The sequence below is a fragment of the Dermochelys coriacea genome, chromosome 11 (genome assembly GCF_009764565.3).
Source record: "Dermochelys coriacea isolate rDerCor1 chromosome 11, rDerCor1.pri.v4, whole genome shotgun sequence".
Taxonomy (NCBI): Eukaryota; Metazoa; Chordata; order Testudines; family Dermochelyidae; genus Dermochelys; species Dermochelys coriacea.
The window spans coordinates 42004497-42031534 of NC_050078.2; the positions used below are offsets into that span (position 1 = coordinate 42004497).

At 38.7% G+C, this 27038-nt stretch overlaps 1 protein-coding gene across 5 annotated transcripts in view; it reads left to right on the forward strand.

The window, feature by feature from the left end:
- MAP3K20 (mitogen-activated protein kinase kinase kinase 20) overlaps positions 1 to 27038 on the forward strand; it is a 124724-nt gene that overhangs the window by 17121 nt on the left and 80565 nt on the right. For all 5 annotated transcript variants that reach the window (XM_043505300.1, XM_038422262.2, XM_038422263.2 and 2 more), the window contains exon 3: positions 20289 to 20376. In XM_043505300.1, coding sequence (XP_043361235.1) covers positions 20289 to 20376 — 88 coding nt within the window. The remainder of the gene's footprint in view (positions 1 to 20288; positions 20377 to 27038) is intronic.

Sequence of the window (27038 nt, forward strand, 5' to 3'; positions counted from 1 at the left end):
GCGGGTGAGAGCTAAGCGGAGCCGCTTGCACGCTTCTACCTAGGAGCCGGACCGGCTGCTGGCCACTTCTGGCATGCAGCGTGGTCCACGGTGCCAGGACAGGCGGGAAGCCTGCCTCTGCACCCCAACTGCGCCACTGACTGGGAGCCGCTGGAGGTAAGCATGTGCCCCAACCCCCAGCCTGGAGCCCCATCGTACCCCAAACCCCTCATCCCCAGCTGTACCCCCAGCCCAGAGCCCCCTTTGACACCCTGAACCCCTCATTCCCACCCCATAGCCCTAACCCCCACACCTTAACCCTCTGCCCCAGCCCCAAGCCCCTCCTACACCCCAAACCCCTCATCTCCAGCTCTGTTGGGTCGTGGGCATCAACAATTTTCTTCAGCTGGGTCACCAGAAAAAATGTTTGAAATCCACTGTTCTAATCCCTTGTGCCAGCCTCCCCAAACTGTCATGAAAATGTATCACAGTTCCCGCACAAAATCCCATTGTCTGCATTTTATCGTATGACTGATCTATTTATGAATATGGTATAGCCATACATTGGTAATTTCTAAAGTAATGTCCATGATGAGGTACATATTAATGTCATGCCTCTTACCTAAGGTATTTCTACTACATGTGATATGTTATACACAAAGCTCCATGTGGCATTGTGAATCTAAATTATACAGCCGGAATCCTAGATTTGTATGTGGTCCTGCGTATCCTCTCCCTTTCCTATCCTCCCACTTCCCACCTTGTCCAGGACAATCAGTATGATATTCTGTCTATTCTTTATTTTGAAAATAAATTTAATATATGCTGCCTCAATTTTAAATTTCCAGTATGCAGCAAATTTTTGGATTGCTAGTGAATGAATTACAGAAGATATGATAGGAAAACTCAGTGGTTTGAACATTGGCCTGCTAAACCCAGGGTTGTGAGTTCAATCCTTGAGGGGGCCATTTAGGGATCTAGGGCAAAAATTTGGGATTGGTCCTGCTTTGAGCAGGGGGTTGGACTAGATGACCTCCTGAGGTCCCTTCCAACCCTGATATTCTATGACAAAACTAAGGGATTGACAACTAGCTGGAGGACAATTGGGGCTTTTTGGGAGATGGTTTTGGTCTTTGGTGTCCCGCAGGCTGTTGAAGCTTTTGGCATTGGGAAAAGTATACATCTCCCTTTTCCTTTTATGCAGGTGCAGATTTTAAATTTGGAGGGAAAGTTGCAATACTCATCTCTCTCTGTTGGCAACCCTGGACACCAAATAGCTGCCCTGCTGTGTCCCCTTCTAATATCTGCCATGGTTTTTAATGACCCATGGCTTTTGCTGAAATGATTAGCTGTTAGTTATTGTTGACTTTTAAGGTATCCTCAGACTTCATTGTTAAGGAGATATTAATAGGAGCAATTCATGCGTCTCTCAGGTAGTTTGAAGACTCAGGCAGAGATCCTTGTATTATTTTACACTCCACTCACATTATGAGTGCTCTCTGCAACTATTTAGACTATAGGCCAGTGATACTCAGACTGAGGCTTACAAGCCACAAGTGGCTCTCTAATGTCTCTCCTGCTCTTTGCAGCACTTGATATTAAAACTCCGTGTGATATAATTATTAACCAATCAGGATGCTTTTATTATATTAGCCAATAGTAGATAATAATACTTGGTTAGTCATTTTGCTGTGAGAATTATAATTCTTGCAGCAAAATGACTGACCGACTAAACTAAACATTTCCCCTGTCATACTGTTTAAACATGAATCTACAGTACTATGGCAAATGAAACGATAAATTCACTTGACTATGGCTCTTTTGTGTAATGTTGATTGCTAATTTGGCTCTTGAACCACAAAGGTTTGAGTATCACTACTATAGACCATTTGTTTAATGACAACATAGAGTAGCACAAAAGGCCCTGGTTATGGAAAATTATTTATTTTTCTTGTTGAAACTAGGAACATGCTGTATGATGGGCTGTTAAAATGGAGAGACTGAAAGTATCCTCGCTATAGGATACTAGGCATAGGAGCATCAATAAGAAATTAGCTTTTCCTTCCAGCAGTGGACTGACTCTCTGTTCTGTGGGATCCCTAATATGGGGTTGGAGGTATATTAACAGCTTAACTAAAACTCTGCAAGTGTTAATCAAAACTCCTGTTGACTTCATGAGTTGAGTAAGGATCAGATAATTTCACTCATTTTACATAGTTTCTGTACTGACAAATGGAGAAATAGTGATGAATAAGAGGCTATTGCAAATGCTAGCTCTGAGTCTAATGTAATCAACTTAGGTCCCAGTTGTGCAAATACTTACACACAGACTTTATGCCTATGAATGGTTCTTTACATGTGTGCAAGTGTTCACAGGATTTGGATCCTACCTTACAAGCTTTTTGGGGGAGAAACCATCTTTTCATTATATGTAGGTCCATTGCCTAGCACAGTGATGCATCAGTCTTTGGTTTGTGCCTCTTGACACTACTACAATACTAATAATAATGGGCTTTTGAATAATGTTTCTGTCCTCTGGGAGGGCCAGTAAAATACGTGGTAAGGCTAGGAATGCTCTCTCTTTGCTTTTTTGTCTGTTTCTAAGCTTATTTTTTGTCTGCATTCCCACAAGGTGGCTGGGTGAAGTCTGTGCATACAGTTTTATTGAAAGCAAAAATCTCAAAGAATTTGCATGCCAACCTGATAGATGTATCAAAATTAGGGCTGTCAAGCGATTAAAAAAATCAATTAATCACACTATTAAAAATTAATCATGTGATTAATCTCACTGTTACATAATAATAGAATACTATTTATATAAATATGTTTGGATGTTTTCAAATATATTGATTTCAATTACAACACAGAATACAAAGTGTATAGTGGTCACTTTATATTTATTACGAATATTTGCACTGTAAAAATACAAGAAATAGTATTTGTCAATTCACTTAATCCCAGTACTGAAGTGCAATCTCTCATTAAAGTTGAATTTACAAATGTAGAATTATGTACAAAAAAAACCTGCACTCAAAAACAAAACAATGTAACAAGTCCATTCAGTCCTACTTCTTGTTCAGCCAATTGCTAAGACAAACAAGTTTCTTTACATTTGCAGGAGATATGCTGCCCGCTTCTTGTTTACAATGTCACCTGAAAGTGACAACAGGCGTTCGCATGGCACAGTTATAGCCAGCGTTGCAAGATATTTACTTGCCAGATGTGCTAAAGATTCATATTTTTTTCCATGATTCAACCACCATTCCAGAGGATGTGTCCATGCTGATGACGAGTTCTTCTTGATAACAATCCAAAGCAGTGCAGACCAACACATGTTCATTTTCCTCATCTGAGTCGGTTGCTACCAGCAGAAGGTAGATTCTTTTTTAGTGGTTCTGTAGTTTTCACATCGGAGTGTTGTTCTTTTAAGACCTCTAAAAGCATGCTCCACACCCCATTCCAATCAGATTTTGGAAGGCACTTCAGATTTTTAAATCTTGGGTCGAGTGCTGAAGCTATCTTTAAAAATCTCACATTGGTATTGTGGTGGGTCTGTGCCCAACCCCCATGCCAGATGGGGCTTCAACAGTCCAGAGTGGCTGCGCAGGGCAGCAGCCAATCAGGGAGGGCCTGTTAGAGAGACATTTAGGGCCAGTATTACAGCTAGCCAATCAGGGCTAGCCTAGGCCCTATATAAAGGCTGCCCAGGAAGGGAGCAGGCAGTCTCTCCCAGGCCTTCAGAGGGTGAAGGTCCATCTCCTGCGTGAAGAGACTAGCACCAGGGACAGCGTGGTGCTGGGCAGGTGTGGGGAGCAGAAGGGAACTTCCCCCCCGATACCTGCTGGGCTGCAGGCCCTGAGAAAAAGGGCCTAGTCAGTGCAAAGGGGCTGAAGGGGAAACAGCCCAGGGAGAGAGACAGACAATGGGAGAGGAGGAGGAAAGGCTGGAAGGCTGCCGCCAAAGGCTCTGTGGGTCGGGACCCAGAGTAGAGGGCGGGCCTGGGTCGTCCCCCTGCACTTCCACCTGGCTGTGTGGAGTGGCCATCACAGAGTGCACCAGACTCCTGCCAAAAGGGGTTAGGCTTTGGGGTGTTGTTGGCCATTGTGGCTGGGGCGAAGAGAAGGACTGCTGATAAAACCAAACCCCTGGAAGAGGGTGAGACCGGAGCAGTGGGCACTGCCGGAGGGCAGCGTCCTGAAGAGGACGCCGCAAGCTGGGAGCAATGCGGGTTGAGACGCCAATCTAGGGCGAGACATGGACGAGACAGCACTGGCAGAGGGCACTCTGCATGAACTGAGCTAATTCCCAGAGTGAACAGCAGGAGGTGCTGAGGTGGTGAGTCCCAACCTCATCACAGGTACCTTCTTTGCATTTTGTTAAATCTGTAGTGAAAGTGGTTCTTAAAATGAACACCATGTGCTGGGCCATCATCCGAGACTGCTATAACATGAAATAAATGGCAGAATGAGGGTGAAAAACAGAGCAGGAGACATACAATTCTCCCCCAAGGAGTTCAGTCAAATTTAATTTACACATTTTTTTTTTTTAAAACGAGTATCATCAGCATGGAAGCGTGTCCTCTGGAATGGTGGCCAAATCATGAAGGGGCATACAAATGTTTAGCATATCTGGCACATAAATACCTTGCAGTGCCAGCAACAAAAGTGGCATGTGACAGTTCTCACTTTTTGGTGAGGTAAATAAGAGGCGAGCAGCATTATGTCCCGTAAATGTAAACAAACTTGTTTGTCTTAGCGATTGGTTGAACAAGAAGTAGGACTGAGTGGACTTGTTAGCTCTAAAGTTTCACATTGTTTTGTTTGAGTGCAGTTATGTAACAAAAACCCCTACATTCAAGTTCAAATTTGATGATAAAGAGATTGCACTATGGTACTTGTATGAGGTGAATTGAAAAGTACTATTTCTTTTATCATTTTAAGTGCAAATATTTGCAATAAAAATATACAGAGTACTGTACACTATATTCTGTTGTAATTGAAATCAATATTTGAAAATGTAGAGAAACGTCCAAAATATTTAATAAATTTCAATTGGTATTCTTTTAACAGTGCGATTAAAACAGCAATTAATCGCGATTAATTTTTTTGAGTTAATCGCATGAGTTAACTTTGATTAATCGACAGCCCTAATCAAAATAAATTTTACTTTAAGTGTGAAGGTCGCAATCAAAACTCAAAGATTCTTTATTTACCTACTTTTAGTTTACCTACTGCCATTTGTTAAGGTGCTCATGAAGAAAGGCTTATGTGTAAACTGAGGGCTGTATAAACAATTTATAAAGAAATATTCAGCACGTGTTTATTTTAGCTGAGCACTGAAGAAAAATGGTGAAAGCAGCTATTTGCTTAATGCTTGCATTTAAATACACTAAGAGAAGACAGGGTTTCCATCAATGCACTGCTGTGATGGTGCCAATGAAGCAAATCACCAAACCAGAAAATTGCTGCTGTTCTTCTGCATGTGCTCAAACAATCTCAAAGCGGCTTACCTTTTCTTAGTGTCTGCATTCCACCTGTTACTGTTCATCTCTTTAAGAATACCAGTTATTATCATAGGTTTCAGAGTAGCAGCTGTGTTAGTCTGTATTCACAAAAAGAAAAGGAGTACTTGTGGCACCTTAGAGACTAACAAATTTGAGCATAAGCTTTCGTGAGCTACAGCATGCATCCAATGAAGTGAGCTGTAGCTCATGAAAGCTTACGCTCAAATAAATTTTAGTCTAAGTGCCACAAGTACTCCTTTTCTTTTTAGTTAGTATCATCATCATCATCATGTGCTCACCCACTGCACTGCTAATTTATAAACTAATTGTATAATTTGCTATTTAAAGAAAACATTCACATTGAAGTTTAACTATTTTTTTTTAAATGTACTTTTGGGTAGCCATTTTCTGCGTGCTCTTTCTGATTACATCACCCATTGCCTGTCAGCCTTGCTAGCTGATGTAGAGAGGTGGGCACTGGGTCATGTGCCCACCCCAGCACATGTAGAAGGCCTAGTGCCCATGACAATGCTAACGTAGGTTATGTGCTTGCTGCCTGCATTGGAATGAAAGGGGGAAGACAGAAGGCTTTGCACCTTCTTTTCTTTTCCTTCCACATCCATCCACCCAAGGCCAGCATGATTGAACTCTTAGAGCTTTCCTTATGGGAGAAAAAAAATCTGATTTTTTTAGAATGAAAAATTAAGTTTAATCACAAAAAAACCTCACAACCCATCACTATGTTAGTATAGTTTGGTGAGAGCCAGGCAGAGCTAAAATGTTATGTTTATATACCAGCTTATAGCATTCTATTTTTTAAAAATTGGGGTTCCCAGTAGCAGCAGTGAAAACAAAAGCTATGAGTAGTATCAGCAACAGAGGCAATTAAGCTGTTAGCAGACTTAGAAAGAGAGTGTTGAATTGATTTGCATTCAGTTAACATTTGGAAAGTTAACTTTGCAAGCATACAGGCTAGGAACAAATCTTTAAAATGAAAGCTTAGATTCTACACAAGTTGTTGTCACTCACCCAGTGAAGACAGTCACCACAGGTAAGTGTATTTCTCCAGTCCTGCTTAGTAGAGATGCTGTTGATGTGAAAATCAGTCATTAAAAAAATTAGTTTAAAAGTAGTGTTGGAGACTACACCTACTAAAATCTTCGTGCGACAATGTGTTTTTTGCAAGCATCTTCTCCTAGTGCGGATCTATTTTTTTCTCTTCCCTGTCGCCCTGAGAAAGTCCTGCACAAACAAAAGAAATTAGCTGTAGGGAAACACACTAAATGATTATACCCAAAGTCAACTTGAAAAGGTAGAAAATATTTTTCTCTAGTCACTTTCAGCTCTAGTTATCTTAGATATTATTTGAGACAATAGTAGTTAAGACTGTACAGGGTGAATAAAAAATAAATGATTAAAAAAATCAAATTAGATTTTGTATTTAAATCAGATTTTTTTAAAATGTAAATAAAAATCAGGTGTAACAGGGTACAGATAGGCCCCTTTATCTTCTGCCACTTCTTCACCCATAAACCAGCCAGAAACTTCTGCTTTGGTGCAATCACCTGTCCTCTTCCACCACCTTGTAACTTCAGATAGTGTCAGGCTTGCAGCCAGCAGGGGAGAGTGGCCTTTAACTCCCGAGCTCCTAGCTTTCTTCCTGCCAGCCTTCATGTAGCCCCTGGTTAATGAGACTGGCAGCTGTTCCCCGTTTGCCACTTAGGCCTGGGCTTACTCAGCCCGCTCCAATTCCTCTTTTCTGATTGGTGCTGGCATGACAGAGGTCTGGCTCAGGGTTTCTAGCCAACACCCTGTCACAACAGGTTTACTTATTAAAAAAATTAATAAATAAAACATTTCAAATTAAATTTGAAATTGTGAACCTATGTTAAGGCCTCAACTTAAAATAATCTATTAAAATAGTTTAAAATACCAAAAATAATATTAAACAGTACATGTTTGCTGCTACGTTTCAAAAAACAACAAAGACACCCTGAAGTGCTGGAAGTCTTTGGCTAAGCACCTGGAACCAGCGTTTGCTGAAGTGATTAACCATCTTTTCACAGCAATAGCCTCTTCTGCAGGTGCAGAGAGAGTATTTTCTTTGTTTCAGTTTGTTCAGGTCAATGGCTAGTTCATTCCAAGTTCAGAAACCCACTGGGAGTTGAAAAAGCAGGAACACTTGTTTTCCTCTTGAAATCTGTGCATAAAATCTAGATGTGAGAGGATGGGATCTACTAGTTCCAAAATGTTGAAGGACACAGAAATAATCAGCTCAACTCACTAACTACAGATATGTCCCCTATTTAATAGATCAATTAGTTTTAAATGCAAAACATGGTTTAATAAACTTCTTGATTTTTTTTATTATGTATCCAGCACACTTAAGGTAGTTGCATTTAATTAAATACAACAAAAACATTAAAATTCAATTTATGCATTTTTAATTTAATTTGCATTTCCAACCAAATAGAGCTTGCCAAAAATCACAAGAAAAAATTAATCATCTGTTAAATAAGAAATGCATCTTCACCATTTTCTAACATCATAAAAATGGAAAAATGAAGTAAGTTAAGCTATATAATTGCTTAAATAAATATGTATAGATGTAGTGTATCTTCCTGGTTAGGAAAAAAGCACCAAATTTAGCATAAAGTCTATATTTAGTTGCAAATCAACATGTTTTATTGGTTATCAACCAATGAGACTCAATCTTTCTTTGTGAACATAACTAAAAAGTGCAACTGCAAAACATGATTAAAATTGATGATTTAAATCAGTTTCCTGCTTGCTGATTTCAATCTTGATTAAAATCGGTGATTTAAATTGCTTTGATTTAAATCATTCCACCCTGACACCATATCAGACAAAAATGATTTTTCTGTTTGTTTTATATGGACTGTGTCCCTTTTAATCACCTAGACCAATTAAGCTGCTATGTGCTCTGTTTATAATGATCTCTTTGTAAGGCATTTGTATACTAAAGTGACAACTATGGTATAAATGCTCAGTGACAGATAGGTAAAAATCTAAACCGTTTAGTCATGCTACCTGTTCTATGTTCTGTTGGTAGTATCCTGTACAGCAATTTGTAAAAAGCCCTGGCGTCAAGTATTGTGTCCAGATTTCCACTGGCTTCTACTTCTGGTTTCCCCTTCTCTATCTATATAGGTATTGATACCAAAATTATTAGCATGGTCTTTTCCCTAGAACAGCTAACTCATTCTTTCTTTTCTTGGCTATAACTTGATCCATTTGGACATTGATGATATGCCCTAGGTAATATACCTTCCATTTATAAGGGTCTCAAAACCGCTTTTTACAAATTAAATCTGTGTGTAGAATTCTGTTTTTTTCACTAACTGGGAACCATAATATGAATTAGTCCTTCCATGAGTAAGTAAACACACCAATGTTATGTAATAATTTTCTAAATCACACAATGAAATCTTGTGCTGCCTTTTTTTTTTTTTTGCCTTACTCTATGGAAATATTATAGAAATAGAGCAGGTTCATTGCTTTTTCCCGAGACTTTCCTGAGATTAGTAATCAGCAAGAGCCCTAATAGGGTGCACGCTTGGAGAAATTCTTTCAGAATAACGCCATGTCTACACTACAAACTTCGGTTGATGCAAATTACATTGGCAAACATATGTTGCATATGTCGGTATGTTGCTCAGGTGTGTATAAATGGCTGCTTGTGTTGGTGCAGTGCACGCTTACCAGGCGTTCTTGTGTCAATGTAAAGTGCAGTGCACTGCGGGTAGCGATCCCAGTGTGTGATGTGCCGCCATCTGGTGCAATGGCTTTTGGGACATGTTTGCAAAGTGTTGTGGAACAGTAATGACTTGTCCAGGGTTCTCTGGGAGCTAGAGTCAGATTCTCAGCATGAAATTTTCTCCATCCTATAATGCCATCCATATTGCATAATTTTCATGCTTTTTTTTTTAAAATCCCACAAACCTGCACCACACTCTTTGGTCTCTATCTCTGACAGAAGCCTGTATACCACAGAGCTCTCTACTATTTTCATGAACATGGCAAATACAGAACGCATGATTCTTATGTATTTGCAGTTGAACGAGCATGGAGAAGGGGAAGGGACTGTAGATAAATGTGGCATGTGCTTTTCTTTACAATGGTCAAATTTCAACATGGCCCCCATCCCATCCCCAAATTAACAAGACAAAGGTATCCACTCTTCTTTGTTTTATTCATAGGAAAAGAGGCAGCAGTACAACTAATGGAGTCAGAGTTAGCATCTGTTTTTCGTTCCCTGTGGGGTTAGGCAGGGTAGGGATATATGGGGAGCACTTTGTTTATATGAATAAGGATGTTCCTTTTATCCTCTTGAGAAATCTCAGTGCAACTTTCATGCTGGTTCTCTTCAATCCCCTTCCGAAGGATTCTAGTGATGGCTGCATTATTTCTTCTGCTGCTGTAGAACACTTTCCCTCGCCACTCTGTAATGAGTTCATCTGGTACCACTGCAGTAAAGAGATTAGCAGCATACGAGCCCTGTCTTGTTCATTTGGGGATAGATGGGGTGCGTGGGCATCTTTAAATTGAATCATTTTAAGGAAAAATGCTTCCCACATGTATCCCCGGTCCCTTCTCTTTCTTTAAGCTCATCCACACTTTCCTGGTGGGACTGGCTAGACTCCGATAGTCTCAAACCGGTCCTGACTCATAGCATTGCTGGAGTTCCTTGACACATCTCCCCACTCCTCTTCTTCCTCCTCGCTGTTCACAGCAGAGTATCTGTCTCTAAGGTATCCATGGTGGTCTGTGGAGTTCTGGTGGGGCGTCTGCCAAGTGTGCCATGCAGTTCGTTTTAAAAGCAGCAGGTGTGCAGCTCAGGCGCAGATCTATTGTTGTGGTCTCTAGCCTGGAGGTATCCCTGGTGAAGTTCCTTCACTTTCCAGTGGCTCTGCTGTTGATCCCTATCGCACCCCTTTGCCTGCATCCCCCATACAATTTGCTTGCAGTTGTCCACGTTTCTGTGGCTGGTCTGTAGCTGTGCTTGCACAGCCTCTTCTCTCCACAGGCCCAGGAGATCCAATGCTTCCTGATCTGACAAATTGCACAATCAGGAAAGGGCATTTCAGAAGCATTTAGGGGATTTTAAAGGAATGTCTGTGGGAAGAGTCTTCTGGTTTTCCTGAGCCTTGGGCAGTGGAGTTTAAAATTGTGACCAGAGCAGTCACTGTTGCAAGGAACCTGGCACTTAATGTCGACCTAACTTTGTAGTTAGGTAGATCAGACTTAAGTGACATTTGATACTGTAATAGCATTGGTGTTGGTTGTTAGCTCAAGCAGCATGTTCTTTTGCCTTCGAATAATGACCTGAGTTCACTTTTTGGGAAAGAAAGAAGCCCATAGACATCTTCAAAGATCAGGCTAGCAGCTTTCTTTGCCTTTTAAAAAATGTAGACATTTTTCTTTTTTTGCTTGGTCAGTGTTTAGAACGATAAAAGAAGAGAATATGATAAAGACCAAGATCTTGTAGATACAGCTCCTTATAATTACATATTCAGCCAAAACAGTACAAAGAAAAACTACAATCCTTTTTCTTTATCATATTCTAGTTTTCTCTTCTTAAATTGGCATTTTGGACGATGTTCACTAGAGCCACTGAAAAGCCTTAGCAAAAAAGAAGGAAACAGAGGGAGGGTAAGAAAGATAGATTCCCAAATGACAACCTTTTGAATAGTCCAAGTTCAATCCCTAAAACAAAAAGTGGAATCTTTTTTTTCTAAATAATGTGCTCTACAGTCTGACCTCTCATCTTGAGAAACATAAAAGAGAAAGTAAAAGAGATGACCCAAATCAGAGTTCCTTTGATAGAAGAAATTCAGCTGTTTTGAACACTTACAATCAAAGGAAGTGGTTTCCCTAATTACATGAACTATATGAAAGCTCTCAGAATAGCTCTTCCACCCCAGGATTCCTTGCACTTTAGAAGTTTGCATAAAAGCTCACATGGAGAATCAGATGCAAAGTGTTTGATTCAAATTTTATTAGGCAGAAGTGTGCTTACATTCATATTGCTAGGTTTGACAGCTGGTTAAGTTTAGACCACAATCCTGATTTTGATGGGTGAATTTCGGTCCCACATTTTTAAATCTTTCACTCTTCGGGTTCTGTAGCAACACATTTTTTTAAGATGTGGCAATGGAAAAATTGAGAAAGGATGGTGGGGTCTTTTGATTCTGAGCCATCAGGTGAGGATTTTTCACCTTGATTGTATTTATACATTGTTTTATAGTTAAAATCCAGCCCTGTCTGCAATAAAAAAGGAAGAATGGTGATATGTTTTTTTTTAAGAACACTGTTTTGTTAAAATGTGCATTCTGAAGAATTAGTCTCTGAACTCTACAACTTCAGTATAATTCTAGCTATGCCATTTCCTCCAAACTATCAAAAATCTGAATTCAATAAGACCGTTGAACAAAAAAGAATCTTTTCAGACAACTGCTACCAATCTTAAATTTTTTTGGTACACGTACATAATAAAGGTACATTTTTCTTAACTAAAACAATCACTTTGTGAATGGAGGGAGGAGAAGGAGGAGGCTTTTATAACCATAAGATCTGTGTGCCTCAAAATTGCCTGTCAAAAATGATGAATTTTTTGATGGCGAGTAGTGATAAAATGCAAATTTTATAACAATGCAGAATCTAAACTAACATCAAGACCAAAATTTGTACTTGTGGGTAACTAAAGTTAGGTACCTAATTGTGCTCGCTGAATTTTTCAATTTCAATTTAATTAAAAATTTCACATTTTGGCAAAATAAATGGTAATTTGTTTTTATGAAAAATGATCCCATTTTTCAACCAGCTATAGTCGCTAAAACTTAATTTGATTGTGCCATCAGAGCAGCTGGAGTAGGGCCCAGCATCAGGCCTTTGACTTTAGTCCATTGTCAAATTGAGGTCTTTGACCAAAATGATCAAAGCTGTCTCTTTGGCCTGTATATGGCAGAAATCAGACTGAAATTAATCAACGAATTATAAGCAGTAACGGTACTGTCAGATTTGTATTGTCACAACTTATCAATAAGCTTCCCTCAAAAAGGGGACATTAGAGACTGTCTGCTGAGATGACTTCTTTAGGAGGCACCTGACAATCTTGTCTGAGAGATCCTGGCAGTTTGCCACCTCAGAGAGAGAGATGTCAGCTACCTCCACAAATACTGAACCTTGTGGTCCGCCACAAAATTTTGTCAGCCAATAAGGACGTGATTTCCAGATCAAAGCACCTCCAGAACCTCAGTGAGCAATCCAGGGCAAAACCTAAACAGAGAAGATGTTGCATTTGTCCCACCCCTTAATACAAAACTGTTGTTTTGATTTTAATTAGAATTTTCTTATCCACAATGTAAGTAGGTGGAGAACTTCTTCTCCTGAGAAATATCTGACTGTACCAGAACAGAGTTATTAACCGCCTAGACTTCAAAATACTTTATACAGCAGTCCGATTCAGAATGTGATTTCCATGAGCAGCAGCCTGTTCCTGTATCCTATCTGATATGTGTGTTTTTGTCTGTACTGTGTCTAGCACAATGGGTCACTGATTTGGAGGTTTCTAAGTGCTAGTGTAATACAAAGTTCCAGCCTCCTTTCTTTCTTCATCTTTCAAATGTATACAAAGATCATCTATAAAGATGGTACAAAAAGAAGTTGGGGACTGGTGGGAAAAATGCTATTTTTAAGCTCAAAATGCAAAGAGCTATGATTTCCTCACGGTTCTTGCATGTCATTTTTTATAGTGTATATAACTTCTTCTAATTTCCTATTAGATGTGTGCATGGTTCCCATTTCATATTTGTGTCTGACATTTGTTTGTATTTCTTTTTCCACCTAATAAAAGTTGAAAGTGTTGTTTTGGTGGGATGCAGCTCAGTGGAATTGGCAGTACAGTAATAGAAAATACAGAAATAGAAGTAAACAAGGTTTCATATGGTTATAATGATGTTTCTAGATTCTTAATGTATTCATCCCAAAACATACTGTGGTTTTGAAAAATAATAGGTTTCAGAGTAGCAGCCGTGTTAGTCTGTATTCGCAAAAAAGAAAAGGAGTACTTGTGGCACCTTAGAGACTAACAAATTTATTTGAGCTCATGACAGCTCACGAAAGCTTATGCTCAAATAAATTTGTTAGTCTCTAAAGTGCCACAAGTACTCCTTTTCTTTTTTGTGGTTTTGAACTGTACAGTTTTTCACATACACAACTACAGTAAATATTTCAATATCCAGCTGTTTTTTCCACCCATCATTCACACATGTCTTTTAAACCATTTTGAGGAGGTGTGGTGGTGGTGGTGATGAGGGTCATGTATGTCCACTGCTTCTTAACAGTCTACTATTGTTAAAGACAATTAGTACTTTGCCATTAACTTCACTGGGGCCAGGATCAGTCCCTGAATTAACAACATGTTAATGTGGGCATTTCTAAGTTTCCATTTCCTAGCGGACATGAAGCTACTGCTGTATTATACACTTTCATTTGTGGCGGCTATCTTGGATTCTTGTTTTGATTTAGAGTTTGGGGGTTTCTTTTAATCAACAGAATTTTTAAAAAGTAAACCTTTTTATTTTAAGGAATTTTAAGATAACCAGTGAAACATTAAATCACATTTCCAAATAATCATTAATATGTCTCTGTTGTCAGAAAGCAGATAGATAGAAAGAGAGGTCTAGAAGCTGAGAGGGATTCTGTATAGAGAATTCAGCACAGAAGTAGGAAGATTAGAGGAAAACCAGATGTCAAACACACAATGCAGAGCAGAGCTGGTCAATTTTTGTGTGCAAAGGTTCTTCATCCAAAAAATGGTGTTTTCTTTCCTTTCTTTTTTGAAAGCTTGATTTCATGAAAAATTATCAATTTTCACGTTATGAAATTTCCTGATGCTCATCAATATTTTAATGGAAACTTTTAAATCATTATTAATTGAAATAATTTTCAAAATCATTATAGAAAAGTTGATACAATTTCCATTTAAAATTATGAAAAAGTGGAAACAATTTCAACATTTTAAAAAATTTCTGTCATTTTTTGAACATCTCTACCCAGTAGGTTTATTATTTATCAGCCATGTTTCTACATAAAATTAATATTTTCAACCTTAAACAAGCCAATATATTAACTGTTCTGAAAATGAGATAAAGACCAAATAATTTTGAGTTCTTGCTGTCATTTGTATAGGACTTTTCAAGTCCTTTGTAGAGGATTCCAGCTGTTGAGACCTAGCCTAGAGCACTTCCCACAACAAGCCTTCAGCCATGCAGATATGGATAGGGCTGTCGCTCTAGCTATCCACTTTTGTCTGGAAGGGGATAGGATTGCAGATTGCCCTCTATGGTTGGAAAAAAGCTCTGTGTAGGGCAGAATGATGTAGTAGGCTGGATTCTTATGTTCCAGATGGCCAGCTTGGCAATTTTTCCCTAGGGAAAATTACAGTTTTCGTGACTGAGTTTGAGAAAATACTTAGCTGAAAGATAACTTCATTGGAAAAGTGGAGCACAGTCCATTCTTCATTACCTCTGTTGGAGAATCTATGCTAATTGTTCAGTGAAGAGTCTAGTTGAATATCTCCAAGAAAGTTCTCTGCTTCTCTAACAGATTCGGAACTCTTCAGTTGTTCAGACATTTTTATCTTAATTGAAACAGGATATAAAACTTCTAAAAAAGTGTGAAGTATCCAACACTGTTATCTTTAACATAATAAGTCTAGCAGCAGCCTCTGGAAATGCCCATCTCCTCCAGGATGCTGATGATCATTAGGTTGTTGCATTGAGTCTGAACCCCCAGGTCTCCGCTTTTTCTTTTTTTCAGCCTGGATTTAAATGATTGTCTTTTCCAAGTGCTGGGATGCTTGAAGAGAGTCCTCTAGGGAGGAGATGTGTTCTGCTTGTTGTATTTGTGCTGTTGTCCCTAGCAAAGTTGTTCACATAAGATTTGTAGTGACTTTGATCTCTAAAATGATCTCCTCTGACATTCTTGCTTTTGCTCAAGTACAGCAGTATCCTGAGCAGGTCAGTAGCCATTTCACCTGCTTTTGGAGAATGGGCAGAAATTTTTAGCATTTCACTATTTCTCTGTTCTTCTGGAGAATTCGAGATCTGGGTTAACATGCTTATCAGCATGTTTAGTTAACAGCAAACCAGAGTGACCCTGTTGGGTAAAGATACTGTTTTCTAGGAGTCTGGGTATTTCAAACTGATGCTTAGAGAACTATTTTACCCGTCCCACAGTTATCCTGTGTTGCTGTGCGTTTTGACAGTTTTCATTTTTAACTGATCCCAGATACTAAAGTTTGTATTTTCAAATACAGTTCACAGAACGTGACTAATTTCTGAAATCTTACATCTGTTTCCTTACAACTATACGGTATCTTTCTCTTTTAAATGATTTTGCTGATGTAAACAAACAGAAAATCAGTAACCATAACAAAAACCAAATGTTCCCGGCAGATTTCAGTCTGTCATGAGTGCTAGTATAAAATTTAGATATGGTTCCAGCTGTATACTGAATAATGTAATGCTCCTATGTGATTTGTCTGGGCTTCAGTGGGTTTCTTATTGAAATCCATGGGAAAGGAGGTGTTTATCCTTAATGTCAGTGCCATGTTTTAACAGATGGCAGTGTATTTGTATCTGAAAAAGTAGTTTTCAAACTTTTTTGAGCCTGTTGTAGTGATAATTTTATGCATAAAGTGCCCTTACTGAGAGTTATCCTAGATTCTGTAGGTTTTGTCAGCAATCTTTTCTTCCCTCATTGCAGGAGATTGTTGCCCACAATATAATGAAGACAAAGGCCCTGATTCTGCAGTTGATTCTCCCAAGTTTATTTTGACCTTTGCATGTAATGTGTGCAATGCTGGGAATTGATTGGGACTCTGCATGGTTTCTTGGATCTCCCATTGTGGTGCCAGTTGCAAGATTAAGGCCCAAGTTAGCTGTGTATTATCTCTTATTGATTATATCATAGTATCTTTAGGAAAAAATCTCCCAGGAACTTCTGTTGTGTCAGTCTCTCTCTTCTCTAATTTTTTTTAGCTGAACTGTCTTTTAAAATTGTGGTGTTCTGACAGGGAAGTCCTCCAGATTCTAAAAATCAGTGGATTCTGTTTATAATCCAATAGCTTTAAAGTTGCCTTGAAAACGGCAGAATTATATGCAAAGGTAAAAATAACAAATTATAGAATATTATAAAAGCCTGTTTCCTATTCAAGGGATCCATTTCCAATATTCTTTCATATTAAACATTTAATACTACAAAAAATCTACATGTTGCTACAAAATACAGTTAATACAAGTTAAATATATAAACTTCCAAGATCTACATACAGTTGCACAAACCTACAACAACAGATAATGACCACATTTTATAACACTTTTTCTACTCCAGCAACACATTACACTAAATTACAGAACTGAGATACTTTGGGGCTATATTTCTTTTTTAGACTTTTACTAAACAATTAATATGCAATATATAAAATAAAGTAACCACCAACATATTTTTATTACAAAAGAAAAAAAAGTGGATGGGGGTAGTGTGTATAAAACAAGCAGGAAAATAATATATAATCTTCCATTACACAGAAGTGGGAACTGGGCTGGATCCCATCATTTTCCATTTTTACACATTGTAGCCATTGGGGATTTTTAAAAAGGTGTCGAATTTCAATAAAAAAACAACAACCTGATACTGGTTTTGGGTGTGAGCTGGACACCACTGAAACATGCTTCCAACCTTAACTTTTTAAATGATGTTTTTTGTATGTCTTTGTATAAGTACCCAAGAGAGTAAGATTTTTTTTTTTAAAACAAAAGTACTAACAATGTGACTTCAATAGTGCAATTTAACTTTTATTTTCTTTGTGTGGCTGGTGAATCAGTGCTAGCATAATACTGAATATGTGAATCTTGTATACTAGAAACTAAATAATTTCTTTGTTTTAAAATTTTTACTTCTTTCAGATGGGCTGTGGAAAGTTAAATTGGGACAGGTAATTCCCTAAATGGAATATAAACCAAGTCAACTTCCTCCCCCTCCAGCTTTAAGTCAATATGCAAGCAGGGCTTTCATAATTTATATGCAATTTGAAGTCAACCACGAGATGTGTATTGGAGAGAGCACAGTCCTCATCAGAGCAGAATATAACTGCTTATTTACTGTTTAAAAGTTCTCATTGAATGTTCCTTACATCTCAAAGTCTTTTGACTACTCTGTGCATCATGTGTTTTTCATCCTCCTTTGCTAATGTGAAAGAAGGCTTAATGGGTTTAACAAACGTGTCCTTAAGTGGACAATAATTGGCTTCTGCTGACTAACAGCTTTTCAGGTTCTCCTTGGGGTCTCCGGGGCATTGAAAACTACTGACCCCTTCCTTATAAAACTTTATGAGAAAATGCACAAATGGTTTCCTGGCAGGGTCTAAAAAACCAGTGGGGTTTATATTCGGCTTTTGATTTTCATGTTAGCTGCTAAACTGTTTGATCACTACCTATCATTGTTGTGGTTATTTTAAAGAGTTTTTTAATTCCAGACGATTTTAAAAAATCCCTCCATTTACTGCATATTGTAGAGGGATGGGGAAGGGGGAACCTCATGATAAGTAATAGAATGTAAATTCTAAGACTTGAAATATAGCATGACTGTAGTCTTAAGAGAACTAACTTATGCACATTTGAGAATGAGCAGGAAATATAAATAGTTTATTAAGCATCATATTCAGTTTAGCTTTAGAAAGAATGTTATTAAAATAATAGCCAGTAAGGGCCAGTTTCTGCTTCCATTGAAATCTGTGGGAGCTCTAGCATTGACTACAGAGGTGAGGCTATTTTTGTTAACTTTTTTTGTACACTTTTTTATTTAAATATTACCAGGTTTGTTTTGATCCGATATGTCATTAAACAAAGAACTGATACATTTAAAGCAAACCAGTGACTGCCCCGAACTCTACACAATTTTATGATCCATCTTTTAGTCTCCCCTAGTACTTTGTGTTTGTGTGGTAATTTTAGATATTAAGCTCCTTAATATTTTGTCCTTGGGAATGTGTTTTCTCTGTTTAAGGTCCAGCCATTCTTTCAGCACTCAACAAATAATACTTTTAACCCTAAACCTTTATCAGCATTTTGTGTTTAATTTAGTCTTGGTAATCAGTAAATAGAATAGTTTTAAATGAAACATTAACACTGTTATCCCAGTTGGCCATTCTTACAGTGTAGAGAACATCATGGGAACAGCTAAGATTTAAACTCTCCCAGGAATTTGTTGGAGTTCAAAGCCCTTAAGACTTTGGGACTAAATCATTGTCAAGTCTGCTTTAAATTGTTCTAAATGATTCTGAAGATTTCCATTATAAGCGCAGCAAACATTTATTTACAGGAATGTAAATAATCAAACTCTATTGCACAATACATTAATAAATATTAGAAAACACTTAGGGATGTTCTGCTAATCAGATTGCTGGAGTAGCTAAACATTTCTAATCCTGCAATTTTGCATAGAGTGAAGGTGCCTCATGCTGTGCAATTTAACTGATTTATTAACAGCAAAGTTGGTTGGCTGCTGGTTGGCCTGATGGGTCTAACGAGAATCAGTATTTATTTCCAAATTTGATCTGAAGCAGCATACTCAGATAGAGGGTAGGGTAAAGATGTATTCTCTATGTATACTCCAGTGCTACCTCTCCAGCTCCCTTCTCCCCACCACACAGCCAGCTGGAATAATAAGTGGTGATGATTGGTAATGGTAATGTTCATATAGAATCACTTGGACTTTTTTAGATTCAGGCCTTGCATAGTTTTGGAGGGTTGACAAGCTGCCTTTCTTCATTGTAGAGAGACAAGGTAGATGAGGTAATCTTTTTATTGGACCAATAAAAGAGAGAGACATGTATACCCAGTTGAGTACATTCTTCCTGCCTCAAGAGCCTGACTCCCCCAGGTAGAACCCTTGAAGAGAGTCAAGGATACAGACTCATATGGCTAAACATTTATGCACGTGTATATTCATTCCATGGCACTCAGTACAAAATCTAGAGACAAATTAGGTTTGTTTTGCCAGTGGCTTTATATTTGTTAGGATGGTTGTAGCTGCTGTAATAAAGCTAGCCCACATCCCTTATATTTTTTTTATGTATTTGTACTCAGTGGGGATGACTGCTTTACTGACCATGACTTTGTTTCCTTCCAGTGCTTGAGGCTGATCTAGCTAGTAGAAGCTCAGAGGTTAATGCAATATTTCAAGGAAGGCATTTTTGTGAGGGATAATATATAATAGTATATGGCTGTGTTTGCCTTCTATAACCCTCCATTTCTTGTGTGTGTGTAAAACAATAACTTTTTTTTTTAAATCACTGACTATTTTTTAAAAGAAACAGTAGTAGTAGTAGTAGTAGTAGTATTTTTTTATTGGAATATACTATAGAGCTGCAAATATTGAGAGGCCCAAATATTAAACACACCATTATAAAACAAAAACCAAGCCCTGCCCCCCCCCCCCATCTTTTTTGACCAAGATTTTAAAAAAAGCTAGTCTCTGAAATCCTTATTTAGGCACTTTAAAAAGTGGCCTGATTTTCAGAAGTGCTGAGAACTCTGCATTTTCTAAATTCTCTCAGTGTTTTGAAACAGGTAGGTTTTCTAAGGAGAATACCCCAAGTGGACATTATTTTTTTGATTCATGTATGATGTGTGGTTTGTGCATAGAGTTTAATGTATATTATTGCAGTAAATACATTTTATTATTAACTGTCAAACTTTTTCTTTTGGTTTTTGAACAGGCAGAAATACTCAGTGTGCTCAGTCACAAAAACATCATTCAGTTCTATGGAGCCATTATTGAACCTCCTAACTATGGCATAGTTACAGGTGAGGACTCTTCCTTTGACTCTTTTCTTTATAATATAGAAGGTCTAACGTTGCTAGATCCTAACTCAAACTGTGAACAGTATGCTTTTATTTTGCTGTTGTAAGCGTATGGCATAAAATCTTAAATAAACTAATTATATCTACATATTGGAAACCATGTTTCTATTTCTACCTCTGATTAAATGTATTATTGACATTACTGAAATTCTGTCCGAATGCACTTATGGCTGCAATACCTAACTGGTCACATTGCTTGTACCTACATTGAGTTAGTTGCAGGACTGGGGGTTTCTCAACTACAGCCTTATCTACACTTAAAATTTAGGTTGACTACAACTACATCAGTCAGGGGTGTGAAAATATCCACATTCCTGAGTGCCATCACTGTTGACTTAACCCCCAGTGTAGACACAGCTAAGTTGAAGGAAGAATCCTTCCATTGACCTAGCTACTGTTGTTCAGGGAGATGATGATCTTACACTAATGGAAAAACCCCCATCTGCACTATGAGGTTATGCCAGCATAGCTATGGGACTGTAGATATGTGGGTATAGTTGCCATAGTGTAGACATACCCTAGACTAGGCACTTCTCAAATGGAGGTCTCCATCTTATTCTCTCATCACTTTGCATAAATACATTTCATAGTCCATACTCAGTTTGAATTAATCATCATTTGTCCTGTCATGTAGACCTTGTACATTAGCATTGTAATTCCTGAACCGAGTCAGTTTTTATCACAGAAGGCTTCCTGCATGGCTATATATTTTGTTGGCTTACTGTATCCTACCTGCAAGGTAATATAATGTGCAGCCAGTTTCAGTCACCACTGAATTTTTAATAGTTTTGACATTTTGAAAGCAAGTATGGAAATGATGACAAAAACTGCGTCTTCTAAAAGAACCAAAATAATTATTTTTACAAGCTATGAACTGAATTGCTTGACAGTCTTTTAACTGCAGGGATATTTTAATAAATGTACTCAACTGGGTATACATGTCTCTCTCTTATCCATTAAGTGAGTTATTGAAGTTTATTTTATTTCTGAGATGGCTGAGCTGTTCTCTCTGCAGTTCTGGAGGTGGTGCCACATTGCAGCACAGCCTGAACTGTCCATGACCCCTTCTCCAGTTTGCCATTAGAATTTTTGTCTTTATATACTGCTCTATATATTTTGCTTCTATATACTGTATAACAGCAGCTAGAGGTGGTTTGCTTTATTCCTGACCATTTCCTTTAACTGTTCTATTTCAATTCATTTTGGAGTTGTGAAGTCATTATAAACTAAAATTTCATACAAGTGCTTTTTATATAAGTTGTTGTAAAACTAGCCAAATATCTAGGACTGGATGTACTACCTGGAAGACCTCTCCCTTTGAAAGTAAACAATCTGTTTCTTTATCCCTCCCTACTTATTTTCACTGCTCACTACTTTGCTACATCTCAATGTAGGAGATAGTGGGCCGCAGAATGGGAAATTCTTGCCTAGTAAGATGCCTAACAGCATCTCCAGCAGTTGCCCCCACCTCTTGCTATGTCTTCAGTAGCCAAGGGACAATAATTAATGTTTTATGACTACCATTTGTGGGCCCATTATCCTAGGTCACTGGTTGGTATTCAGTTAATTGTTACTATCAAGTTCTAACAGTTTTTACACAGCTTTATAATTAAATTATCTGGCGGGAAGCTGGAGAAGGGAGCATGGCCAGTACCACCTGCATTACAACAACATTGATCCACCTCTGGGAATGCAGAGGGGAGGGAAACAGCCAGTGCTCATCATTAATTAGAGAAGCTTAAAGGCTGTTTTAAACTGTGCCGGCTGCTAGGGCCCTCCTGCGATCAGCTGGGTGCAAGGATATCGCAGCCATACCCCTTATGTCAGCAAGCAGGGAAGGAGGTAGCATAGGAGCTCTGCTATGTTAGCTTCATTCCACTTGAAGATTCCTCTGTGTTACCAAAGAATCCTGTGTCTGGGTATATCAGCTTTAGGGCTTCTCTGTGCTGCAAGAGCAATGCAAAGCTGCCGCAGTACACTGGAGTATTGCGGCCAAGTAGTGTTTCTTTAAGAACAGAATCAACCAGTTTTTAGTAAAAGTTATTGTAGGGTAAAAGGCTGTTGGGTTTAGGATAGTTGATTCATTCATTACAGACATGAAATCAGGTTATATACCACTTAGGGCTTGTCTACATGGTGCTTTAGTTTGCACCAGAGGGGTGAAAATTTTAGTCTGCACTTGCATGTCACACATTGACTGGCCCATGTTGACCCTGCTAGAATGCACTAAAAGTTCCCTAGAACGCATTAATATAGTACTGTTTGAAACGGGACTACATTAACATGTGCTAGGGAGCTTTTAGTGCATGCCAGCAGGGTCCACAGATATCAGTTAGTGCACAACATGCTAGTGCGGGTTAAAATTTACATCCCTCTGGTGTGTAGACAAGCCTTAAGATTCTAAAGTTCTCCTGTATCATTTACACATGTAGTTTGTTTTCTAAGATTAGTCTACTGCTTATAATGCTAGGTTGCCAGATACATGATATTGTATTTGATGAATGAGTAGTAGGTTAAAAATGTTTATCTAGTAAATGATAAAGGTATGTGACAGAACTTACACCTGCACTGTGTAATGTTTAATAAAATATATCTTTTTCAGTGACTTCGAATTGTTAAATTAATTCAGAAGCAATAATTAGGGGAAATTGTTTATTTGTATGGTGCTTTCTTTGTAGGAAAACATTCCAATATATTGATACACTTACTTTTCTAGGTTGAGGTAGTGCCAAAATATAAAAAGAGAAAAAATACCAATTTCACTATGTTTACTACATAGCTCAAATTATAAACCCTCTGTTTATTAAAAAATAAAATTAAAATAAAATAAAAATAAAGATATTAGTGTTTTTTTCTTTCCTCTATATCTTTGTCTGGCCTGGTGACAGGTCCATCTGTAAAAGCCACTGGGGATAGGTCGTATCTGGTTGGTTACTTTATTGTATTTTGTTAGGGGCACTGTACCAGGTCCCCTTCTTGCCCTTTTGGATCACCACAAACAGTTTGGACACTTCAGAGTTTATAAGCACCAATGTGTTATGTATTGGATCTCCTCTACCACTTCACCAGAAAAGTCTCTTGTGCAGCAACATTCAATTGGATGTAAACTTCCCCATTAGTCCATTCTCTGGGGATGGAGAGGCAAGACTTCACCATCGTGAGATCTTCCCCTTTCACTTCCTTTCTGTCCTTTAACCGTTCCCAGCAGATGGGTTAATTGCTGTCATTAGTTCATCAGCGTCTGGCCCAGTGGTGGGCAACCTGCGGCCCATCAGGGTAATCTAATTGCGGGCCGCGAGACATTTAGCTGACGTTGACTGTCCCTAAGCATGACCCCCCCACAGCTCCCAGTGGCCGCAGTTTGCCGTTCCCGGTCAATGGGAACAGCGGCCCAGCGGCAAAGGAGTATTACAGAAATCAACAGCAGTGCCACATGAAAGTGAAGGAACTGTGCCAGACATACCACAAAGTGAAGGAGGGCAACAAGAAATCTGCTGCTGCCCCACAGACCTGCCACTTTTACAACAAACTCCTTGCCATACTTGGTAGAGACCCAACCAGCACCCCGCAGACAAGTTTGGATACCTTGGAGGCGCCCGAGATAGATGCTCCTGCCATAACAGCATGGAGGAGGAGGAGAGAGGAAACGCGGTGTGGGACTCAAACCATGTCATGTTCCAGGAACTGTTTGAAACTCTGCAGGAGTCTAGCCAGTTCTGCCAGGCAAGCACAGATGAGGCCTCTGAGGAGAAGGTGAAGGGAGCTTGGGTAAGTGTGTACATGCATTATTCCTTGTGATATTTTTTTTTATTTTTGTGTTTTTGCTTTTTCTTTCTCTAAAACCTTATCACCCTCCTTGCTTCCCTCCTGTGTTTGACAAAAGTATTGACTTTTTGTTGCTTTACTAATATTATGTTAGGGAATAAATTCTAAGAAGGGTTTTATGGTATTTCAGTTACACAGTCCATATCAGAATAGTGTTCCGTGCTCAAGTAGGGGCAGAACTAACAGAGGTAGAGTTGGTGACACATCAGCTTTTCAATTCTTTGGCTTGTTAGGCTAGATGGTGGGCCATGCAGAGTACTCTGTTTATCAGAATAGGATGTCTCTTCTATCCACTTGAGAAATCTTGATGAAACTTTCATGGAGATACTCTGCCATCCTCTCCCAAAGATTTCTAGGGGTGGCAGCTTAATTTCTTCCCCTGAGACAGGAAACTTTCCCATGCCACACTGTGATGAATTCAGCTTGCCCCATTGAAGTAAACAGGCTGGCAGCACACATGTCTGGGCAGCTTTGGGACGCCAGCTGCAGCCGGGATCTCTGTGTCTTTGTGACCTGGAGGAGTGGGATATCGGCCAAAATAACCCCTTTCTGTGAAAATTCATAGATTCCATGGCCAAAAGGGACCATTGTCATTTTCTAGTCTGACTTCCTTCTTGAATTATGGGCACCAGAACTGAACATAGTATTCCAGCAGCAGTCACACCAGTGCCAAATATAGAGGTAAAATAACTTCTCTACTCCTACTTGAGATTTCCCTATTTATACATGACAAGATCACATTAGCTCTTTTGGCCACAGAGTCACAATGGGAGCCATGTTCAGCTGATTATCCACCACGCTCCGATCTTTTTCAGGGGCACTGCTTCCCCAGATAGAGGCCCCCATCCTATAAGCATGGTCTATAATATTTATTCATAGATGTATACCTTTATATTTAGCCATATTAAGCACATATTGTTTGCTTGCCCACTTTACCAAGCAATCCAGATCATTTTGAATCAGTGACTGTCTTCTTCATTATTTACCATTCTCCAATTTTTGTGTCATTTGCAAACTTTATCAGGGATGATTTTATGTTTTCTTCCAGGTCATTGATAAAAATGTTAAATAACATAGGGCCAAGAAACACTGCTGGAAACATATCAGCTTGATAATGATTCCCCACTTACAATTACATTGTCTTGCGGCCCACAATCAGATTACTTTGATGGGCCGCAGCTTGCCGACCACTGTCTTTGGGGGACCCAGCTATTTACCTCTCTCCATTGTGAAAAATGGCCACTTATTCCTACCCTTTGTTTCCTATCTTTTAACTAGTTATCATGAGAAGACTTTCCCTCTTATTCCATGACAGGTTACTTTGCTTAAGACCCTTTGGTGAGGCACCTTGTCAAAGGCTTTCTGAAAGTCCAAGTACACCGTGTCCCTCAAACAATTCTAATAGATTGGTGTGGCATGATTTCCCTTTACAAAAGCCCTGTTGACTTGTCCCCAACATATCATGTTTATCTATGCATCTGATGATTCTGTTCTTTACTTTAGTTACAACCAGTTTGCCTGGTACTGAAGTTAGGCTTACCAGCCGCTAATTGCCAGGATCGCTTCGGGAGCTTTTTTAAAAATAGGTGTTACATTAGCTACCATCCAGTCATCTGTACAGAGGCTGATTTAAATGATAGATTACATACCAGAGTTACAGAGTAGCAGCCGTGTTAGTCTGTATTCACAAAAAGAAAAGGAGTACTTGTGGCACCTTAGAGACTAACAAATGTATTTGAGCATAAGCTTTCGTGAGCTACGGCTCACTTAGTAGTTCTGCAGTGTCATTTCTGAGTGAATACCATCTGGTCCTGGTGACTTATTACTGTTCAGTTTATCAATTTGTTCCAAAACCTCATCTAACGACACCTCAATCTAGGACAGTTCCTCAGATTCGTTACCTAAAATGAATGACTCAACTGTGGGGATCTCCCGCACATCCTCTGCACTGAATACTAATGCAAAGAATTCAGTTAGCTTCTCCACAATAGCCTTGTCTTCCTTGAGTGCTCCTATAGCACCTCAGTATTCCGGTTACCTCACTACCTCTTTGGCAGTCTTCCTGTTTCTGATCTATTTTATTTATTTATTTATTTTGTTTATTTATTTATTTTGATGATAGTTTTTGTGTTCTTAGCTAGTTCTTCAAATTCTTTCTTGGCCTGCCTTATTAGGCTTTTTTGCTTAACTTGCTAGAATTTATGCTTTTCGGTTTTCTTTACTAAGATTTGATTTCCAATTTTTAAAGGATGTCTTTTTGCCTCTTACCACCTGTTTTACTCTGTTGTTTAACCATGCTGGAATTTTTTTTGATCTTACTGTGTTTTTTATTTGTGGTATACATTTAGTTTCAGCCTCTGTTACGGTGTTTTTAAATAGTCTCCATGTAGTCAGCACACATTGCACCCTTGCAACGGTTCCTTTTAATGTCAGTGTAACTAGGTTTCTTGTTTTTGTGTAGTTCCCCTTTTTGAAGTGAAATGCTACCATGGTGGGATTCTTTAGCATTTTCCTCCCACAAGGATGTTAGATTTAATTACATTATAGTTGCTGTTATGGAGTGAGCTGTAGCTCACGAAAGCTTATGCTCTAATAAATTTGTTGGTCTCTAAGGTGCCACAAGTACTCCTTTTCTTTTTGCGAATACAGACTAACACGGCTGCTACTCTGAAATCTCTAATCTCTCTGAGCATTTCACAATCACCGTCACCATCCTGATCAGTAGTATATTTGTACTGCTATATTCTTGTTCAAACATGGAATTTCTATCCAGAGTTTCT